The following is a 19,372-nucleotide window of genomic DNA, read 5'->3' on the forward strand; positions in this document are numbered from 1 at the left end:
GAGTAGCGCGGCGGGAACTGGACTTTGATAAGTAGGAGAAATAGACGGGTACCATTTATTCTTCAATATTGAAATCTTAAGCGAGAAGTCTGGGTCGATTCACCCTTTTCATTTCTGGCTGCATATGTGTAGATAAGTTTGCGGAAGTGAAGTGTGGGGATCACTGGATGTGTTGTGCTGTTTTCTTTAGCTGAAACTTTCAATTATAGAAATGTCAGCCGATCGTGTTCTGCTTGAGCGAGGCAAAGACACGAGCCTTACTGTTCACTTATTTGGTAAATAATTCTTTACCACCGTCTCACGCCATTTTGAGAAATTAGGTGCGATTTGCTATTATTAACCGTGGTGGATGGTTTGGTAACTACTGCAACAGTGCAAGCATATGCAGCGGGATACAGGATTATTATACGGGGGAGGGGCAGTGCAGTGGATGGGACCGAAACTTCAAGGGAAATGTATGGGGGCTTTGGCTTGGAGATTTGACCATGACTTGACTTCGCAACGTCACTTGAACAGTTGAATACATAGGAAACGTATTTAATTTGTATGCAAATATGCATGCCCAACCCCTCTTTGCCCTTTTTCCTTACCTCAAACTCAATTCCTGCTTCAGCTGACCATGAGCTGACCAGGCCATGCTGACCAAGTGACAGTTTCAGTGAAAGGGTAGACAGGAGGGTGACACTCCCAACTTTTTTGTAATGTTGGTAATTGTATGTTATGAGCAGTGTGCAAGTAACACACATGTATTTATTTATATTATTGGTTAAACTTCCAAAAGTAGTTTCTGGTCAGATCATAGAACTCGTGTTTCTTTTTGAATATTTGTGTAGCCCGATTTGCAGATTTGTTCAGACGTATATTTCTTAACTCCTTTACGTTTTCAAAGAAATATTTAAGATGTGGGCTCTGTAGTTATAACAAATTCAACTAATAAAAGCACTTTCAAATGACGCTTTTTGTTTGTCATTGTTCACAATCGCTGAAAATTGTCAACCAGTCACTGTACGGTACCTACTGCAGACAGTCAATTAATCAAATATGATGCAAAGTCACCAAAAGTTTACATTCACTTCATTTGCAGGTGCAACAGTGATATCCTGGAGATGCAAAGGCTCTGAGATTTTATTTGTCAGGTGCGGTATACACAGACTAAAGGGACTATCGTTTTGTTGTGATGTACAGAGCCTCAGCTAGCCAGCTACCAGATATTATAGGCCAGCTTTATTTTCATAATGCACTTTTCATCATCTCAAGTGCGTATGTGAAGTTGTAAGAGCACAGTGTGGGTTAGCTTGCAGACCTAGTTAAGTGGCAAATCTCCCCATGCTGTGAGCTATGTAGCAGGGTGGCTAAGTAAATTTCTGCTTGGAAACAGCATTTTGAAACTTCTAAGGGCTGTTGCAGATGCACAAGAGTGCATGTGTTTCTCTGAAGTAAAAGTTACCTGCGCACTTGAGCACTTGTTCGGGATTGTGAATATTGGCTGCGTTTGTGTGATTGAAATGCAGCTGTTTATTTCATGTATGCCTATGTGGCTATTTGGTCCAGTCGAAATCACCCAAACAATACCCCTATTAATGGTAATTGTGCATTGGGTACTTTCCTCTTAAAATCTGGCATAGAGGAAAACAAGTATTACGGTAGAGTTGAGAGGTTGTGAACAGATTGTAGATAGAGAAAATGATGAGAAATGGTTTTGGTTTTGCAGATTGTGATGAGTGTCTGGACACAGCTCCTGTTTCTACTGCATCTAACAGCGTGTGGCCAAAGAAAACTTGTCATTGGCTGAAAGTTTTTCTCATTTGCATATATGCAGATTGCACATTTTGTACAAGATGTCCATGTGTAATGTTTAGATGTGGTGTTAATTGACGAGACAATTTTTGTGGGGTCCATAAATAATGCGTAGGTAGGAATGGTCACAGAATGCAGGCCAAAATATATATTGTTTAACTTGATAGAAATTAATTTCTGTTTCTCTTTTTTTGTTTTTTTTGATGCAGTAAAAAGGCACTGTTTAACAACAAGAAGGCCATTCGAGGTGGCATTCCAGTTTGCTTTCGTAAGTAGGAGTACAAAAGTATCAACAAAATCCCACAGATCAAAGAGAAAGATGTCAAGATGAACAGTCTGTTTGAAAAAAATCTGCTGAACTTTTGAGTTTTTTGGGGCAATTTATCTTTCCTCTTCTTGTATTTAGCATTTTGCTGTCAGGTCTTTTCAATTCCCCCCCCCTTTGCAAATTTGCTTCATCGTGTCGTCGATGTTTTCACGAAGAAACAAACACCCCAAAATCTTGCCAATCAATCCGAGAGAAAAGCGTTTGAAAATACCATTCTTTTCAGTACACATTGTCAATCACTTTTATGCACATTGAGGAAGTTTTCACAAAGTCATAAAGTGTAAGACTTGGAAAATGCCAGTCCATACTTAGTTGCAAATATATTGTCTCAATTTAAGAATAATTCATTCATAAAACTTCTAAAAGTTTTTTCACTTTGTGAAAACAGAAAACCTGGAGGTCTGTATTTTTGTCCTATTGCATTATACACACTTTTTGTCACTTCATGAAAAGAATGTGCGCTTGAAGAAAGTTGTTACATTTCAACACGCGTGCAGGTGTTCATGTGCAACATTGTTCGCACACATGTACACACACACTGACTCGTGCCGGGATTGTGCATATTGTTTTTTTGATGTGACTTTTTGTCACTTCGTGAAAACAGAGAAACACTCAGACCAAACTTTTTGTGAGTTATTTGTGAACAGTTTAAATAAGTAACATTTTGCTTTGAAACTCTGTTCATTTGTTCTTTGGATCAACGGAAGTAAAATGGCATGAAAAACTCCAGATCGAACAATTTCATTTTTTTTCACTTCATGAAAACGCCAACGATGTGGTTGTCACAGCCAGCCAGCACAAACTGAACAATGTCAATCCTTTGTTGAGATTGATCAGTTAAAATTTTACACAGTATTCAGAGGCGTCAATATTTGTACAAAATAAACTTCAGTGTGAATTTGATCGGGAAATATACTTCCAAATTATTTGTTACATTGTGAACAGCTCAGTTTGGCCCATGGGATCTTGGTCCCCAACATGGATTTGCTAGAATTACAACCTGGACGTTGGAACAAGCACCTAAGGTAATCCAGAAGATAATTAATGATTATATGTTCTGTGTTAACACTTAGGTACAATGCAAAAACTACAGAAGTTCTTTTAAATTCTTTAAAAATTGTTATTAAATTGAAATTTGTCATTGTCATAATTATCATTAGTGCTTAGAATGCAAAAAAGAAGCTCAGTTCCTTTGGCAATTGTGTTTGGTTTTACCCTTGCAGAGTTTTTTATTGAAAGTTAATATTTTTAATTTTCAGACCCAAAGCTCTGGTGACGTGAGTGCAGTATTTACTCTCACAGATAATGAAGAAACAAGGAAAATGTGGAATCATGGGTGAGCAGTCAGTGATAACATTCTGTCTAGGTCGTTTTCCAATACTCAACTTCGTCTCCGTCTCAGGCTTCGTCCCCGAAACCAATCCCCGATTGTGGGCCTGAAGCATTTAAATTAAATTGGATTACAGTAAGTTTTTGCTTTCTTACATCTTATCTGATGTTTTGTGGCACAAGTAGACTAATTAGTGCGCTTACAGCTTCAAAGTTAGGTAGTAAAAAAACAGTTGAAGCCTGAGACGGAGCCGAAGTTGAGTATTGGAAAATGGCCTTAGTGTGGGTATGTGAGTAAACCATATTGATTCACAGCATGCAGTTATAATGCACAGAAATGTGCTCTGTCTTAAAATGAAGGACATTCATTGACAACTGATAGGATTATCTTTTTGAAATGCTGCTCCAAGCAAACCGAAACCAAAAAGTTTTGGTATTAAGTTGCATGTATCATTTACCATTAACTGTTTATATTTGGTGTGTGTTTGATTTTTCAGGTTCAAGATTACTTACACTTTGACACTTAAAGAAACAGAATTTGTCAGTGACTTTGTCGTGAAGAATACAGGTAAATTGTTGGTGCCTTAATGCAAAAAAGTTTTGTCCATTTAGCTGATTAGAATTTTATTTGACACATAAACATTCCTTAGGTTAGATAGGCATAGTTTAGGTAAAGTTTATTTCCATATCATAAATAAACTTTACCTAAACTATATCATAAACAGAATATTCACACGAATATAATATCAGAGTAACAGAAATGATATGAGGATTCCAGATGAAGGCAAATGCTTGTACAAGATCTGGAACCTGTTACTAATAAATTAGATGGTTAATATGTACATGTGACCTGTCACCACAAAATGAGCTGAAAGTCCAAATTGTCAAAAACTGAGATTTTTGTATTTTTTAATTCAGCAGAAAGAGAGCTTTCCAATGGCATATACATGCACATGGAAAACTTAGGGTAGAAGTATAAGGTGACAATGTAACATTATTCTGGCAGCTTTGCATCTTTGTTCCCGACATTGTTTCAGCATTTCAGACTAGGCAAGATCAATGTTTTCATCAAATTGCTGAGAAAATGACATTTTTAAATATGGGATTCTGCAAAATATTTGGAATTCAATAGGAGACGGGTTACTCTCTCCAAATATTATAAAACCCCCCAATTGACCTCCACTTCAATATGACTTTGAACCCTCAAATTAGGAAAGAGGGAGATGCGACTTTACTCTCATTTTGTCGTGACAGGTCACATATATTACAAGTTATCAAGCAAATAAGCTATTTAAATTTAAGAGAAAATCAGAAACACAATATATTATTCATGTTCCCATCAATAACTATGTTTCAGATCAAATGAATAATTACCATAAGTAACTACATGGGGTGAAGTAAACTACTCAAATAATAGATACATGTCGTATAGTGGTGCAGGATGTTAATGAGGCCTCTGCAAAGGATGCAAAATAGACAAATGCAATGTAGCACTAGACATTTCTTCTGAATTCACTTACCAAAGTTCTCTTTGTTGCATTGAAGGAAAGAACGGTGACAAAGGAAAGCCTTTGTCACAGTTTGCTTGAAGAGCTTGTGACTTCACATGAGATTTGATGGCTCTTGATTAACTCATGAAGACTTTGTGATGTCTCAAGTTGCCTTATATCATAAATGACATCACACATTGTTTACATGTTGCTCTTTCCTATGGGGGCCACCTCACTGCCACAGTAAGCTTGATGTCATTATGCTATCCGCTCTGAGCAGGAACAAATGAGGGCATGTTTTGGAATGAAATTGAAAGTCGTTTGGTACGCACTCAGTGTATAGGTGCGCAAGTTCATGTACGTTTGACACTGGGCATGCTGAGTTCGCGCTACTAATTTAGTCTGGAATACATGGTCTTTGCTTGTGTGCCAAACACGAGCAAGAACCCGGTAGGAAAACTTAGTACCATCTGTCTTTCTTTTGCTGGTTAGGGTGCACTTCAGCTCAGGGCTGATAGGTCTGTATTCTTCATTATGAATTATAGTAGTTCTTAGTTCATCACTTTACTTGCACCTGTTGTAATCACGTTTGTATCTTCCAGGAGAGGATTCTTTCAGTTTCACAGCATTGTTACACACTTACCTTGGTGTGAGTGACGTAACTAAGGCAACAGTCAGTGGTCTGAAGGGAGTGCAGTACATTGATAAGGTACTATAAACTAATTTGAACATTTATTGAAACCAGCTTATCACAAGAAAATGTTTTAAACTCGATGCATGTTGCTTTAACACCTCCTCCCCCCGAAGAAAAGGGAGGTAAAATATGGTGTGCTTCAAAATGTATCAGTGCTCCAAGTAATATTTTAAAGAAGTAATTTTTGTTTCTGTGGTGTATCAACAGCGGATTGAACAATTTTAAGTTAGCCCCTTCTTATCCACTCCAAACGGAACAAAACGGGGCATATTTTTTTGGTACTCACTGCATAGGCGCACTAGTATATGTGCGTTTGACGCAGAGAACACTAAATACGCGTAACTAATTTATTCCGCCATATATGGTCTTTGTGTACATGCAGAATGCGTGCAAGAACCCGCTTGTAACCACCTGTCTTTCTTTCGCCAATTGGGGGTGCACTTCAGTTCAAGCGGATTAGGAAAATAAACGAGTTCAACGTTTTCATTCTCCTGTTAGAGAAGCCACAGAAAAGTTAAAAGGAATATACCAAAAGTGTGGGCAGAAATTGAAAAATGGTTTGGTTTTTGTTTAGAATGTCAGAGAGTAATGACTGAAATCAATTTAATTTGGTCATTCTCTCAGGTCAATGATGGGCAAACTTTCACTGAGCAGCGAGAACTAGTGACTGTCGCTGAAAACTATGACAGGTCAGTGGCTGTCAGGCTGTAGATGCACCATTTGCAGGCAGATTCTAACAACTGAATTACATCACATCACTTTACATAAATCTACAAAGAAAATGTCGTAGTTGAAAGCTCCTACCAGCCCCTGGTACTGTCCAGGAACTTTCTGAGGACTAAAATAAGTGGAGTGCTATTTTTGCCAGGAAACAAAGAGTCTTGATGTTGTCTGGTCATTTTTGGTAGAAGGGCCAAAAATTCCAACAGGGCTGTGCCATTGTCACATAGCCATAGACACTGATGCCAGCATGAAAGAAATAGTGTTCCTCGGTTACACACAATACAGACATTAAGTCTGACTTGGTGTAGAGGACATAATCAACATCGGAAACATCCATAATTGACGCCATGTCCGCAGTAAGCAAATCGTCTTTTTATAGCTGCTTTTTATGCTTGTATGGTTCTGTTTTCAAAGGGTGTACATGAACACTCAAGGTGGACACATTGTCCATGACACGGCTACAGGCAAAACTGTCATCATAAAGAAGACCAACTTACCCGATACTGGTAAAGTGGAACAGTGCTTTCACCCTTTCACCTCCTTTCATTGAATCATTTTTACTTGACACTTCAGGTTTGTGTGGGTTGCTCTATGGCAACTTGTACACTTTAGCCTTTATGCTTTCTCACTCTGCCTGTTTCGTCTTTTTATAATAATAATAAAATGAGAGTCGCCAGTTTACCTGAAAGATTTGCATCACTTAATCATTCTCTTCTGCACTCTTCTCTTCAATATTTCTGAAAGATCTATTGCTATCTGCCACCAAAAACCTGACACTGAATTCGTTCACTAAAACTTCTACTGATAAATCTTCTCAATACGGGCAATTCACAATAGTGCGCCTCCAAGAGTTTGCAACGTGTTGACCAATCACCAGGCGCGAAATCTGTCAACCGTTTCCAAACACACGCACTGGGTCAACAGATTTCGCACACTGTGATTGGTCAATGCATTGCAAACTGTTGGAGGCACACTATTGTGAAACACCTGTATCAGATGTCACAGTAATCTAGTTTGTGTCAATTTCCCATCAATGTATTGTACGTTAATTGTCCTGTCCATGTACATGTGACACCTGTGTTTAAGTTTCCTCTCTGTTTCTTTTTGTTTTTATTTTCTATTTCCACGTTTTCATTCATTCTTGTGTGTCACCTGTATTCAGTTGTGTGGAACCCATGGGAAGAAAAGGCCAAAGCCATGTCGGACTTTGGAGACGACGAGTATCCCAAGATGCTTTGCGTGGAAGCCGGCCATGTCTCGTCCCCAGTGACCCTCGATCCCGGGGCGTCATTTATCGCAGGTCAAATGATTGTGGCAAAATGACAACCATTCCTCCTATGCCAAACGAAACCTCACCTGTAGATTCTGACTGCCTGTACTTGAGGGCAGTAGCTAAGCTAGAGGTACCTATTTTATGATCAAAGATATATTTTGGTATTACTTGTAATATGAAATTATTTGGGGAGGAAAAGTATGGTGTCTTTCATCAGCTTACACTAGTTATGAAGGGTAACGTGCTCAACTATGGAACTGATTTGATTTTTCTACTATTTCGCTAACAATGGATTTATAATTCTGTACGTCTATAAAGTTAAGGTCATACAAGTTTGTTCATCTAAAAGTGTTTATGCATTTTGTGTTGACTCCCATGTAACCAGCAAAACATCCTTTTAGAAGTGCAACCCCTATTTTGATGTGGCAGAAAAGTGCTCTGATAGAGCATCTGTTTTCCTGTTTACCCAAAGAGCTTGTGAAGTTAGTCAGATTTTTCTGTTTGTCCCTAGTCAAAGGGTACAAATGGGAATTATTTCTATCTGAAATCAACCTTGGAATGAAGGGCATTGAGCTATGATGATTTATTGGCACACTTCCTCCAAGCTGGGCAACTCAACTGCAGTTAATCTTTTGGATCAGCAGGTTGTTTTAGCCTCAGCTTCAGTTGAGAATGACCTATACATGTATGTCATTTTGGAGAAATTTAAGTCAGTCGGTGCATTAGTTTGGTTCTGAAATCTTTTTGTTTCGCCACCGAGCATTGATGCCTTCAAAATTACATTTGACTCTTGACATCCAATGCCGAACAGCACAGGGTCATCCTCCTGTATTAGAATTGTGCACTCTCGTGATCAAATATTGAGCGTGGGTATGCATGGGTAACAAATGTCAAATTACAAGGCCTTGGGTCAAGATTATATGTTCATCATCAGTCTGCTAGTTTTTTTAAATGTCTTCCGCAGTTTATCACTCTTTGTCTCTGCTATTGCTTTGATCCACCCTCCAGAACACTTCAACATTTACAACTAGCTCAATGACCTATCAAAGAGTTAAGGTGGACGTAGAACTATAACAGTTCCTGGTGCTGGACTGTAGCTGAAGTTAACTTTGATTATCACTTCCCCATTACATCAGTACTAAGTGCACGTAACATAGTGTTGTAAAGTTTCATTTATTTCCGATCAAATATTGGAACTTAGGCAGTGCTGCCTAGGGTTTGAGTGAAATAAGTGACAATTTAATGTTTTTCTATGTTCAGGATGTTTCTGAAATTAGATATATTTTCTTGAATGAGGTTTCCAATTTGAATTTATTTTCATATATGTACTTGGAGAAAGAACTGATTTCACAGTTACTGCAATAAATAGGATACAAGATTTGGGAAAATGCTGAGCAGATTATGTCAAGAAGTGAACATGACAGGATTTACAGACCGTGTTACAGACACACAGATACAGGCATTCACCCGAAATGCAGTCTTTTATTTTACAGCAATATATGTACTTATCAGTCTCTATAAGAAGCATACCTTATACATTTGTACTCCTAGTATCAACATGGTTTCTTGCCTTGGAAGGCTTTAGAAACTTCGGTCATTATGTCAGATGACAGTGACGTGGCTCTAGGCAAATATCCACAACCATGACTGCTAGCACATGAGATGTTTGGCAGGCCAGGGTGCTAGTGTTCAACATTTACATGCTGCTGCTGCATTTGTGGAAGCGTGGGTGGAACAAAGATGCATGTATAATGAACGTAAACCATCAAACACCTGTTAACATTTGACCCATGTCAGGGGCATAGTCACATTATGTCAATAGCAAAAACACTGCTGATGCTGTCACGTGAGTTCACTGAAAAGCCACCCACATCACTTCAGGGGTGAGATTTACCAACGATAAAAATAGCTAAAAAAAGCTGAAAAAAGGCATAAAGAAGCTGAACTGTGAAAATCTCCTATACTTTTGTACACAGCCTGTGAGGAAGAAAAAGCTGAAATCCCAAACAAAAAAAGCTGAAATCAGCTAAAAAGCTGAGAAATCTCACCCCTGTCACTTGTTGCAACACGAGCAAGTGATGTAACAAAAATAGGTAATGATTTAACTTTTCTGCTGGACAGCAACTGCAATAAAATTTATGCATGACATGCCCTATACATGTGTTCTTCAAGGGAGTGGTCATTGTACATGCACATGTAGTTTTAAATTAAATTTGATGATGAGAATTTACATAAAATATTTACGGGGGGGGGGCGGATGGAGGGTGCCAGAAGATTTGAGAAATGGTGTGAATCCAAAGGCAACACTGACAGATCCAAAGATGTTTTCAACCACAATGTTAATTACAAATTATATAATGCCAAGTTGCTGACCTTCAAAAGAAGCTATATCAAACTTCATAACAAACACAAACCAAGCACACTTCAAATTCAACTTGGAATGAATTGTCAAGCATCTCTCAGTATCTCGGATCCTGTCCCAATCTCTCAGCCAAACAACGATACATGTAGATTCGTTTTCTAGCAAGAGCAGAGTAACCTACATGTACCTTGAAATGAGATGTCGCAGATTATACTAAAGACAATGCCAAAACTTTAATTAACCCCAACAGTCCTCAGTCCTCCAACAGGTGAAGGATTGAGGAGTGTTAGGATTAATTAAAGTACCTAACAGTCCTCAGTCCTCCAACAGGTGAAGGATTGAGGAGTGTTAGGGTTAATTAAAGTACCTAACAGTCCTCAGTCCTCCAACAGGTGAAGGATTGAGGAGTGTTAGGGTTAATTAAAGTATAACTTTAAGTTAGCGATAATTTGACGGTGGAAATAAAGTAACTTGTAATAGGTTGAAGAGCCATGTCTCTTACAAGTGCTACAGTTGAAAAACAGTGCAGTACAAACCATGTACACTTTTCTTATGCAAAGAATAATGAAAGTACTTTGATCCTGTGTATGTCTTTCTACAATGAAATTCGGTAGCATTTTTGCGGGGGTGGGGAGAGATATTCTTTAAAAACACCATTGGATTGCAATACTCCTGTTAACAATGCCCTGTCACTGGTTAAAATGCACCTACTATTCCAAAGAATAGAGATTGAATGTACATGTATTTCTTTGATTGACAACAACTATTTCCCAATCCAGTTCGTAAGTGTGATGTCACATCAGTTTAAACCACGCCCCCTGCACATAGAGTTACATGGAACCGGAAGTTAGCGCGCAACTGTAGTGTTCGTCCAGTGGAAGCTTGCAATCAGTGGTGCGTGTGCGGGTATGACGAAATCACTTACGAACCAGATAGCAAGAAGGTCCACTCGACTCCTCATCCCCAACCCTCCAAACAACCAACAATCAGGCTACCAACCATCAGCACTAAGCCATAACCTCAAACCACTGCTCAAGGTACTGTACTGCCAGAGCTTTTTATAGGGCGAGTTGCAACAAGAAATTGTTGGAATCAAAATGGTGGATTAGGCTTCAGTGCATATGGTAAATTGGCACACACGACGACTGCATCATGTTGTACTGCACACACAATCAACAGCCATTTTGGTCCCAGAGTTTGAATTTGGCGCCACTCTTGCTATGCTATGTACAGCTCTGTGTACTGTGGCCCCACATGTAGTGTCGATGTTAGATCTGCAAACCAGAGATGTGAGCATGCTGAAGCAGTGCTTCGGTAAAGATGCCATGTATGACCAAGAGAGGGCACTGTTTATTTGAAAAGGGTGCTCTGTTGGGTCAACACAACATGAATGCACACAAGTTCTATTCTTCGTGAAAATGTGAGGCTTGTTTTTTATATGAATATGCATAAAGTTAAACCCGAGGGGTCTAACCAGGTGCACAGCATGTGAGGCACCAACAACTTCCAGGGGACATCCCCCTGTCTGTCTTGATCACGGCTGAGGGAATACTTGTGCACGGACCATGCGGTGACCAGTGGCTATTAATGGTCTCCATCATGGATGCTGTTCAGCCAAATAAAGGACAGTAAAGGCACGGCTTTTTGCCAAAAGGATGCATCTGTTACAGCTCCGGAAAGTCGGGTAATAAAACAGCCCCTAAATTCACTGATGGACATACTCATTGGACATGCTTCACTTATTATGTGACTGCTGTTTGACATTAATGATCAGATGCCACATTATGTCTTCCTGGCATTAAATTATGTGGTGTATGTCATACATGTATATGATACATCATGTGATACATATTACTGGGTAATAAAATAATATCTCCAACGGAAGGTTTAAAAGCAAATTTATGCATTTCTCTGTGGGCAAACCTGCATATATATATTAATTTTTGTCTTCATATACAAACGTGAATTAAGTACAATTTCAACGTAACCACTCATTTTTCCCATACATTGGAATTAAACTGAAACAGTAGGACACAAAATGCAGGGGCTACGTGCAACTCTCGTCTGATGACGACACATATTGAAAACTGTTATGTACATGTACATGGGAAAATATACACATATCCAATATCCATATATCCAATGGTGAATCATTTGCCAGAGTCTGGGTCATGAACCCAAATGGTCTCTGCAAAATTTTCCACAACCTCCGAATTTGTTATGAAGATGTGTTTTGAAGGTCGGGAAGGGTATGGGCTATCTATGCTACCGTACTTTAAAAAGCAGAAATATACATTTCTCTGATTGAGTTGCTCCCCACTTTTTTTACGTGTGGTATGTTTGGAACAGCACACAGCAATCTGAAACGCTAGTTTTCCAAAAGGAATGAATTTTTCATGTTGCTGCCACTATAAGAGACTTTGGAAGTGACTCGGTGAAGGAGTACTCTCCTAGTTTACAAAAATCATAAAAGGCTTGTTTATTTCACACAAGGTCAAGAAGGATGAACCGCATCTATCTTTTAACTCCATTACAGCATCTGAAGTGGACACTTTTAAGAGACGAACTTGGCAAAAAGCCAATGTACCACTTCAGAATTCACCTCGAAACTGTCTGTTGCAACGGTTTCATAATGAATCTCTAATTGACACACACCAAACATGATTTTTCTGCACAGCACTTTAAGCTATCAAAATATGACAAACAAATCAACACAGTACCCAGTTCATAAATGGCTAAGTCATGCATGCACCTGCGCCACTGAGTGTTCCCTTAGGCTTGATATACTGCTTTTACTAACGTGTTCAAACGGTTCCGATACTAAAGTGCATGAGTGGGTGTCGTTTAAGGGTTTGCATTCTCACATTTAACAAATTGAATTGCCAAACACAAACAACTGTAAATGTTTTCTAGGATTACAAACCATGGGCCTAATGAAGGCCTTGTTCTCAAGTAATATGAAGATATTTTAAGAAACCAGTCAGTGTTAAGAATTTAATATATGCATGGACATTTGTGAGCACATTTACACACTGTGCAGAAACCAGTCATCAAACTTTTTTCAGAGCAAATGAAATTATTTCAAATTGAATTCAGTTATTTAACACGAGTTTCTTGAATATTACCAACATGGAGTTCATGCTGTCTCTCTTGTCACGTGTAGAAGATGATTTCTGGGATCTGACCATCCTCCACAGAGGTCCCGTTGTTGTTGCCGGACGCATAGGTGAACTGGAACACCACTTTGCCGCTGGAGACGGACTCGTGGACAACCTTCCGCATTCCCTTGGTGCCGTAGTGGGAGTCTGGGCCCTGGGGGAAGAGGGATATCAAGAAACAGCAAGGTTAAGCTCAAGTCTTCAGGTCATGGAATGAGGACAGGTAATGGACTTGCTGGAATACCAACGACCAAAGAAAGAAAACATAAGCTATTGTGACTGGCTTACCCGGTATGTTTATGCCGCATACATTTGCCCGGCAAAGATTGATTACGTCTTTTAAGCCTTTTTCAGTGGTGCACACTAGCTTGCACACAGTTAGTGTTTAAGTTGGCAATCAGCTGCTATCGCATACACCATCGGCAGACGCCTTGACCGTGGCATTGTCTACATTGTCTAGTACGAAATCTGCTGAATACCAAAGAATCCCACTGGATCTCATCGGATCGGGGAGAGGTAAGGAATTCTGCCATTTTTAGTTTCTCTTTAGTTAAAGGCCCGTACATGTACGCGCACTAGGAGACAAGTAAAGTTGAATTTTGATAAGTTTATGCCAAGTAAAAACGGAAATGTACAAAATATGGTGCACAAAAGCGTTCTTCACTGATCACCACCTGTTCTGAGAATACCACTTTTCTACTGGTTGGCCAAATCAAGCTGAGAACAGATGACAATATTTGGTTCCACTGGATGTGTTCCACGTTCCAAAACAGCAACATGCCCCTCAACAAGAACATTTTTGAAATATTCAGCTGCTTGGAAGAAATCAATCCTGTGACCAACCTTGAGTGTGGCGCTGGCGATGTAACTGATCGAGGGCTGAATTTCAATGGGCTCCTTGAACATGACACGGAACGTGGACTCGGATCCATCGCAGCTGAACCCTGTGTCATTCTGCCCAAGCACTGCATCAGAATCACCGTGGAGTATCTGTCGAAGACCAGGAACAAGTGGGATGAAAACAAAACTATTCAAAAAATACAATCTTTCTACAATAACAGAGGACCTCCCTTTTTAAGTCACGGTCATGGTTTTTACCCACTTATGGTTAGCAAACAACAACCGGCTGCCACTACCAATGCAAAGTCCTGAAGTGTTGTTAACCTTAACAGAAACCAGCAGCCATTATGTATTTATACATTTTATAATAATCTACTTCCACTCTTCAATAGCGAAATGTTTAGGCTAACTTGGAATTTGCACAACTGTAATACCAAAGCATTATTTAATTATCCTTGCCTATACCTCAACACAAAACAACTGCTTAGATCTTAAATTATCTGGATCCAAAACATGGAATTCTAAACAAATTCCTACTATGTTTCTAAGTGCAAACTGAAGTTACAAGCATATCTTCTGTTACTTCATACCTTTCAAATGGTACATTATCTATAATTTTCTTTAAAATATCTGAATATCGATTTTTTCTTCCACCTCACTGCCCTAATTTTATATTAAACAGTTTATTTTCTGAACTTTACTCGTACATTCACTGTATAACTATTTTTTTTGTTTTGGTTACCTGCGTTTTGTCTGTCTTTTTTGTATTTCATAGTTGGTTTCCTGTTTGTTTATCTGTGTATTTTGGTTAACATGGGATCCCTTACACTAGCAAATTGCTTTTTTAGGATTAAAATCTTCTCATATGTTATTCGTTTTTATCTCATGTTAAAAGCCTGACCATGAAGAGGAAATAAATAATTCAAGAAGCATCAAATAATAATCTCACACTGCTGACAAAAACAAATAATAACTGATATTTTCAATACTACATGTAGATGAAAGAACCTCCAGTTTTGAATGCAACGAGGAAAGTGTGCAAGGCAAAGCCTGACACCAACCAAGGGTGAAAATTCGGCAAACTTTGGCTACCAATACATTGGAAATGGTTACAAAATTTGTTTTAACTGCTAAATTTGAAAGGCAACACTCTGTAGCAATCTTGATCAGAACTGAAAGCTTACAGCAGTCTGGTATTTTAGTTTACTTTTTATAGCCAGTACTCCACTCATTCTGTTCACATTTACCTGTATGTCTTGGTCGTGCAAAGTATCAAGACACTAGAATAACCTGCTATGATTCCCAAATTAAATTACCTGTATGTTGACGGCATAATCAGCTGGTCCATGGATGGAGCCATACAAACCAAATCCAACCACAAAAATACGTCTGTTCACTTGGAACCTGTGCACAGGGCAGGACAGGACAGCAAAATTTGACATCTCAAAAAGAAGTCCCGACACCATATTCATGAACTCTACGTTGGCTTTATAATGTGGATTATGGACCCCAGTTGCTGTTACATGTACTGTGCTTCAATTGGGATACAGTTTCATCTTCAACACCCCCTCTCCCCTGCTCTGTTTTTATTCATCCTAACCCCCTACCCGTATTTTGCCGCCACATGCTGAACCCGACAACGTCCAACAGCTATAATGTGTGAAGCCTGGTGAATTCAACATACAACAGCTGCTGGTAAAAAACTGTGTTGGGTCCTGTTGGGTTCAGCATGGTTAGGGGTAAGGTTGTTTGGTTTGAGTAGTGAAGCTTCGCTGACAACTGCGATTCATTTAAGTAGATTTTGGAAAAGGTCCTGACAGGTAACAGTGAAGTTACTGGTAAAACAAATACTAAACATTTGAACATGTGTCCTTCCATCTTCAGCAATTAGTGATTTCACGGGCAGGGGAAGCAGGGGAAGGGAGAGAGGAGGAGAACCAGCAGCCTTCCCACTTTGTCAACTGTGGACGGGCTTGCTCCCCTCCCACTATTTGCAGGTCCTATAATGGGGTGGGGCTTAATGGATCTTCCTATTAATGGCTGATGCCTGATGGTCTCACAACTTTAAAAATCGTTCTGCCGCCACTGACTGATTAAGACCGTTCAGGAAAACTTCCCGAAATAAAATGAGTTAAATATGTTGATTGATTGTACCTTATCCTATCACTTGTGCCGCTGTAACCCCATCGACTCTCTGCTTGCATAAACCTGCTCACAGTCTGTTCCTTCCCAGTCAGACAACATCTTGGGTTGGAAGGGAACTCTGTCGATGGCTTAGGATTCACAGTGAAGTGAAGAAAGAGGCTGACAACCTCCCGATCTGTCAGAATCCCCGACTGCGCAGGCCCACTGGCAAACTCTTCCACGGTCATCAGGGGAAAGCGAATCAGCTTGAGGGCATTTCCCAGCGCTCTGCGTTTGTTCTCCGGCGTGACTGGTAATTGTTGTCTGACAGCTTCGTACTCTGCCCATCTGGATATTGCATTGAACAACTTGCTCTCGCGCGTGCCCAGGGTGTCGCGCTCAAGAACGTTGATCAGTGTGTCGAGGTCTATGTCCGTGAAGCCCTCGGCCTGAAGCGCTTCGGTGGTGTTCTTGTCTATAGTTTCCAGGCAGAGGTTTGCGAGTTGTGGCTCATCAAAAAGCCGAGCCTGAGTGAGCAGCATGAATGCATTGTCTGCACTCAGGTTCTTCTTCAGGAACTCCACACACGCTGATTCTAACGCTGGGACAGCATACTTCTTGGCCGTGTACAGAGTGGTCATGACGCTCTCCGGGCCAATTTGCACCTCATCCGAGTACAGGAATCGCAGCAAAGCCAGAAACGCAGCGGGTTCAACATCAGGAAGTTCCACTTCATTGGAGGTGGTGGCCATCCCTCCGTTGAACATGGCATCAAAGACGGCACTGCCAACGGAAAGGACGAACTTGTGGGCGGGGATCCGCTGGGTGTTCATCCCCTTGCCCACAATGAAGTGGACATCGCTCAGGATCTCATTGTTGAACATGAAGGCAAAGCGTTCCTTGACCGAAGTCTTGGTGGACTGCCAATTGTAGGGGACCGCTTCCCCTCGTGGTCTGACCGTCGGGATAGCCGGGGGTGGAGTGGGTTGCAGTGGCACCACTGGCAAGGCCCACTGCTGCAGAGGGGGTTGCTGCTGCTGCTGTTGCGGCTGTTGCTGCTGCGGCTGCAGTGGCTGCTGCTGTCGAGAAACTCCGTTCACTTGACCAGGTACTTGACCATTCAACTGACCATTAAATTGTCCATTCAGACGTCCATTTAAATTTCGATGTGCACCAGCACCAGCCATTACAAGCTCATACAAGCCTTTGAAGACAAACACAGTCACTCAGGAGCATGAGTCTGAACCAAAAAACAAACATGACAAAAGATAAAACTTCCAGATTTTTCAGCCTGGCTATGTGAAATATAACACTGAAACTTAAATTCTAAACGATATGAATTAAGCATCACACTTTTGAATATTGATTGTTAAAGTCTTTTCACTACATGCATTATATCTTCCCATGTGCACTATCTGATCATCTGGGTACACGTATCCTGCAATTACTCAGAAAATGAGAAAATGGCCATCTCCATGTGACTTAGTCACAGGCCCAAATCGTCATCAGCCTTAGTCATGCGAGTAGGCTAGGTAGATAAAGCAGTGCACATTACTAACGGCATTTCACAGCAAAAAAGGGGGTCCTATTCTAAACACCAAAAGCCACATGAGGGTCATGCTATTTAGCGTCAATGAGCGTCAACAAAGCGTCAACAAAATTAATAAGGCTCCTACATATCATATTCAATGTATCACGTTATCGAAAATGATATTTGAGTGTGGAAATTTGAGCGACAAATTCGGGCCTGCTCTTGCTGCCCGACCAGCCGCCACCTTGTTTTCACACGGATGGTAGAGTAAAGATGGCAGCCTCCATGCATCACGAAAAAGTTTTGTTTTTCTGCGTGAATCTGGAAGCAATGTTTCTCTTACAAAGTGGCAGGTGTTAGAGTCTCAAAAATATGATAAAACCACTTTTAAATCTTTAGAGGGGATTTTTAAATTGTTGACGCTCTGTTGACGCTTGTTGTATGTGTTGACACTTGTTGACGCAAGGCCTAAATAGCATGACTGCCACATGAAAATGAGAAATACAAAGACAAAAGAGTTCTAGGCCTAGGCCTATACTATAGGCTATAGTATACGGACAACACTTATTTACCCATAAAATGTAACAATTAACAGCCGTCAGAAAGAGATAGGGCATAGGCCTAACTTGTCTCAGCCTAAACATGCTATATTAGGCCTAGCATGCCTAGGGTGATTAAAAGTGAAATTTAGCCATGTTACTTGTTAATGTTTGGCCTAGCAAAGAAAATTCTGAAGCAGACAAGCTTTTTTATAGCATGTTTAGATTTTTAGAAAACACCTACAAATTTCTCCATGTTATACCTAGGCCCTAGGTTTTTTCAAACAAGTCTCATGGGTAGGGGCATCAGCTGCTACCCTTGTCCGTATAGCCTATGGAACTCTTTCCTGAATATAATTAAATGACATACCTTTCCTGAACAAAGTCGTATTTTTGCCGAATATTCTACTGCAAAATGACATGTACAAATTACAATGGCTGCCACACTAAATCTACATCACTGCGCATGCGCTCTCAAGAGGCCAATGTACTTTTTGGGACGTCGTCTGTTAATGTTAAATTCATAACTTTATTTTCTCAAATTTTCAAATATTTATATTTCTATTTCCCAATTTGTGTTTGTTATTAGAATTATAACTCACATAATTAATACTTTTTCAGTGAGAAATGAGATCATCGTCGGAGACCATGTATTCGTAAATGGTCGTGAATTTGCAAATGGCCTTCCCACTTACGAATTGGGTAGATATCTGAATTGCTGTTGTGGGGGACACAACTTGATTCCTCTTTTGTTCACAAACATCTTCCTCCATTTTTGCCTCGCACATTTTACTTTATTGGCGTCAACTGCCTTTGGGAGGCATTTTCTGTATTATTTTGTTAAAGTTTTCATTAACTGGTGTCTTAATATTTACATGAGATTTTTAACACTTTGTAAATTAACTTTCGGTTTTGTACTTAAGGCAGTCTATTCCACTTTTAACCCTAGTCTTAAACCTGGTTATCGAAGAGGTTTTTTTTTCATTTTTACACTGTAGTTTTCCCAGTTGATTACCACCGTCATTCTGGAAATTCTTTCAAAAAAAAGTGTCTATGTAGATTTTGTTTAAATACAGTTGTCCCCAACTTGACACCCTTAAAGGATTATGCAAGGCAGGGTTGTTTTAACTAAACCCTTGAAATGTACTCCCGTGTTTCAATTAAACCTTATTTTCAGTTTTGTG

At 39.8% G+C, this 19,372-nt stretch overlaps 2 protein-coding genes across 2 annotated transcripts; one reads left to right on the top strand and one right to left on the bottom strand.

Annotated features, from left to right (window-relative positions):
• Window positions 1-129: 129 nt before the first annotated feature.
• On the top strand, window positions 130-8,926 carry LOC110987576 (uncharacterized). Its single transcript, XM_022250417.2, has 10 exons — window positions 130-275; window positions 1,085-1,136; window positions 2,007-2,065; window positions 3,071-3,150; window positions 3,385-3,461; window positions 3,952-4,022; window positions 5,547-5,653; window positions 6,263-6,327; window positions 6,776-6,867; window positions 7,524-8,926. Exons 1-10 carry the CDS (start codon window positions 212-214, stop codon window positions 7,682-7,684), a joined length of 828 nt encoding a protein of 275 aa, XP_022106109.1. The 5' UTR covers window positions 130-211; the 3' UTR covers window positions 7,685-8,926.
• Window positions 8,927-9,088: 162 nt separating this feature from the next.
• LOC110987569 (BTB/POZ domain-containing protein 1-like) lies at window positions 9,089-18,675 on the bottom strand. Its single transcript, XM_022250404.2, has 5 exons — window positions 18,559-18,675; window positions 16,149-17,358; window positions 15,311-15,398; window positions 13,998-14,144; window positions 9,089-13,308 (listed from the first exon to the last, which is right to left on the bottom strand). The coding sequence occupies exons 2-5, from the start codon at window positions 17,303-17,305 to the stop codon at window positions 13,150-13,152; spliced, it is 1,551 nt and encodes a 516-aa protein (XP_022106096.1). The 5' UTR covers window positions 17,306-17,358; window positions 18,559-18,675; the 3' UTR covers window positions 9,089-13,149.
• Window positions 18,676-19,372: the final 697 nt, after the last annotated feature.

This window comes from Acanthaster planci, linkage group LG05, assembly GCF_054643075.1.
Source record: "Acanthaster planci isolate LZ-2023a linkage group LG05, COTS_SCS, whole genome shotgun sequence".
NCBI lineage: Eukaryota > Metazoa > Echinodermata > Asteroidea > Valvatida > Acanthasteridae > Acanthaster > Acanthaster planci.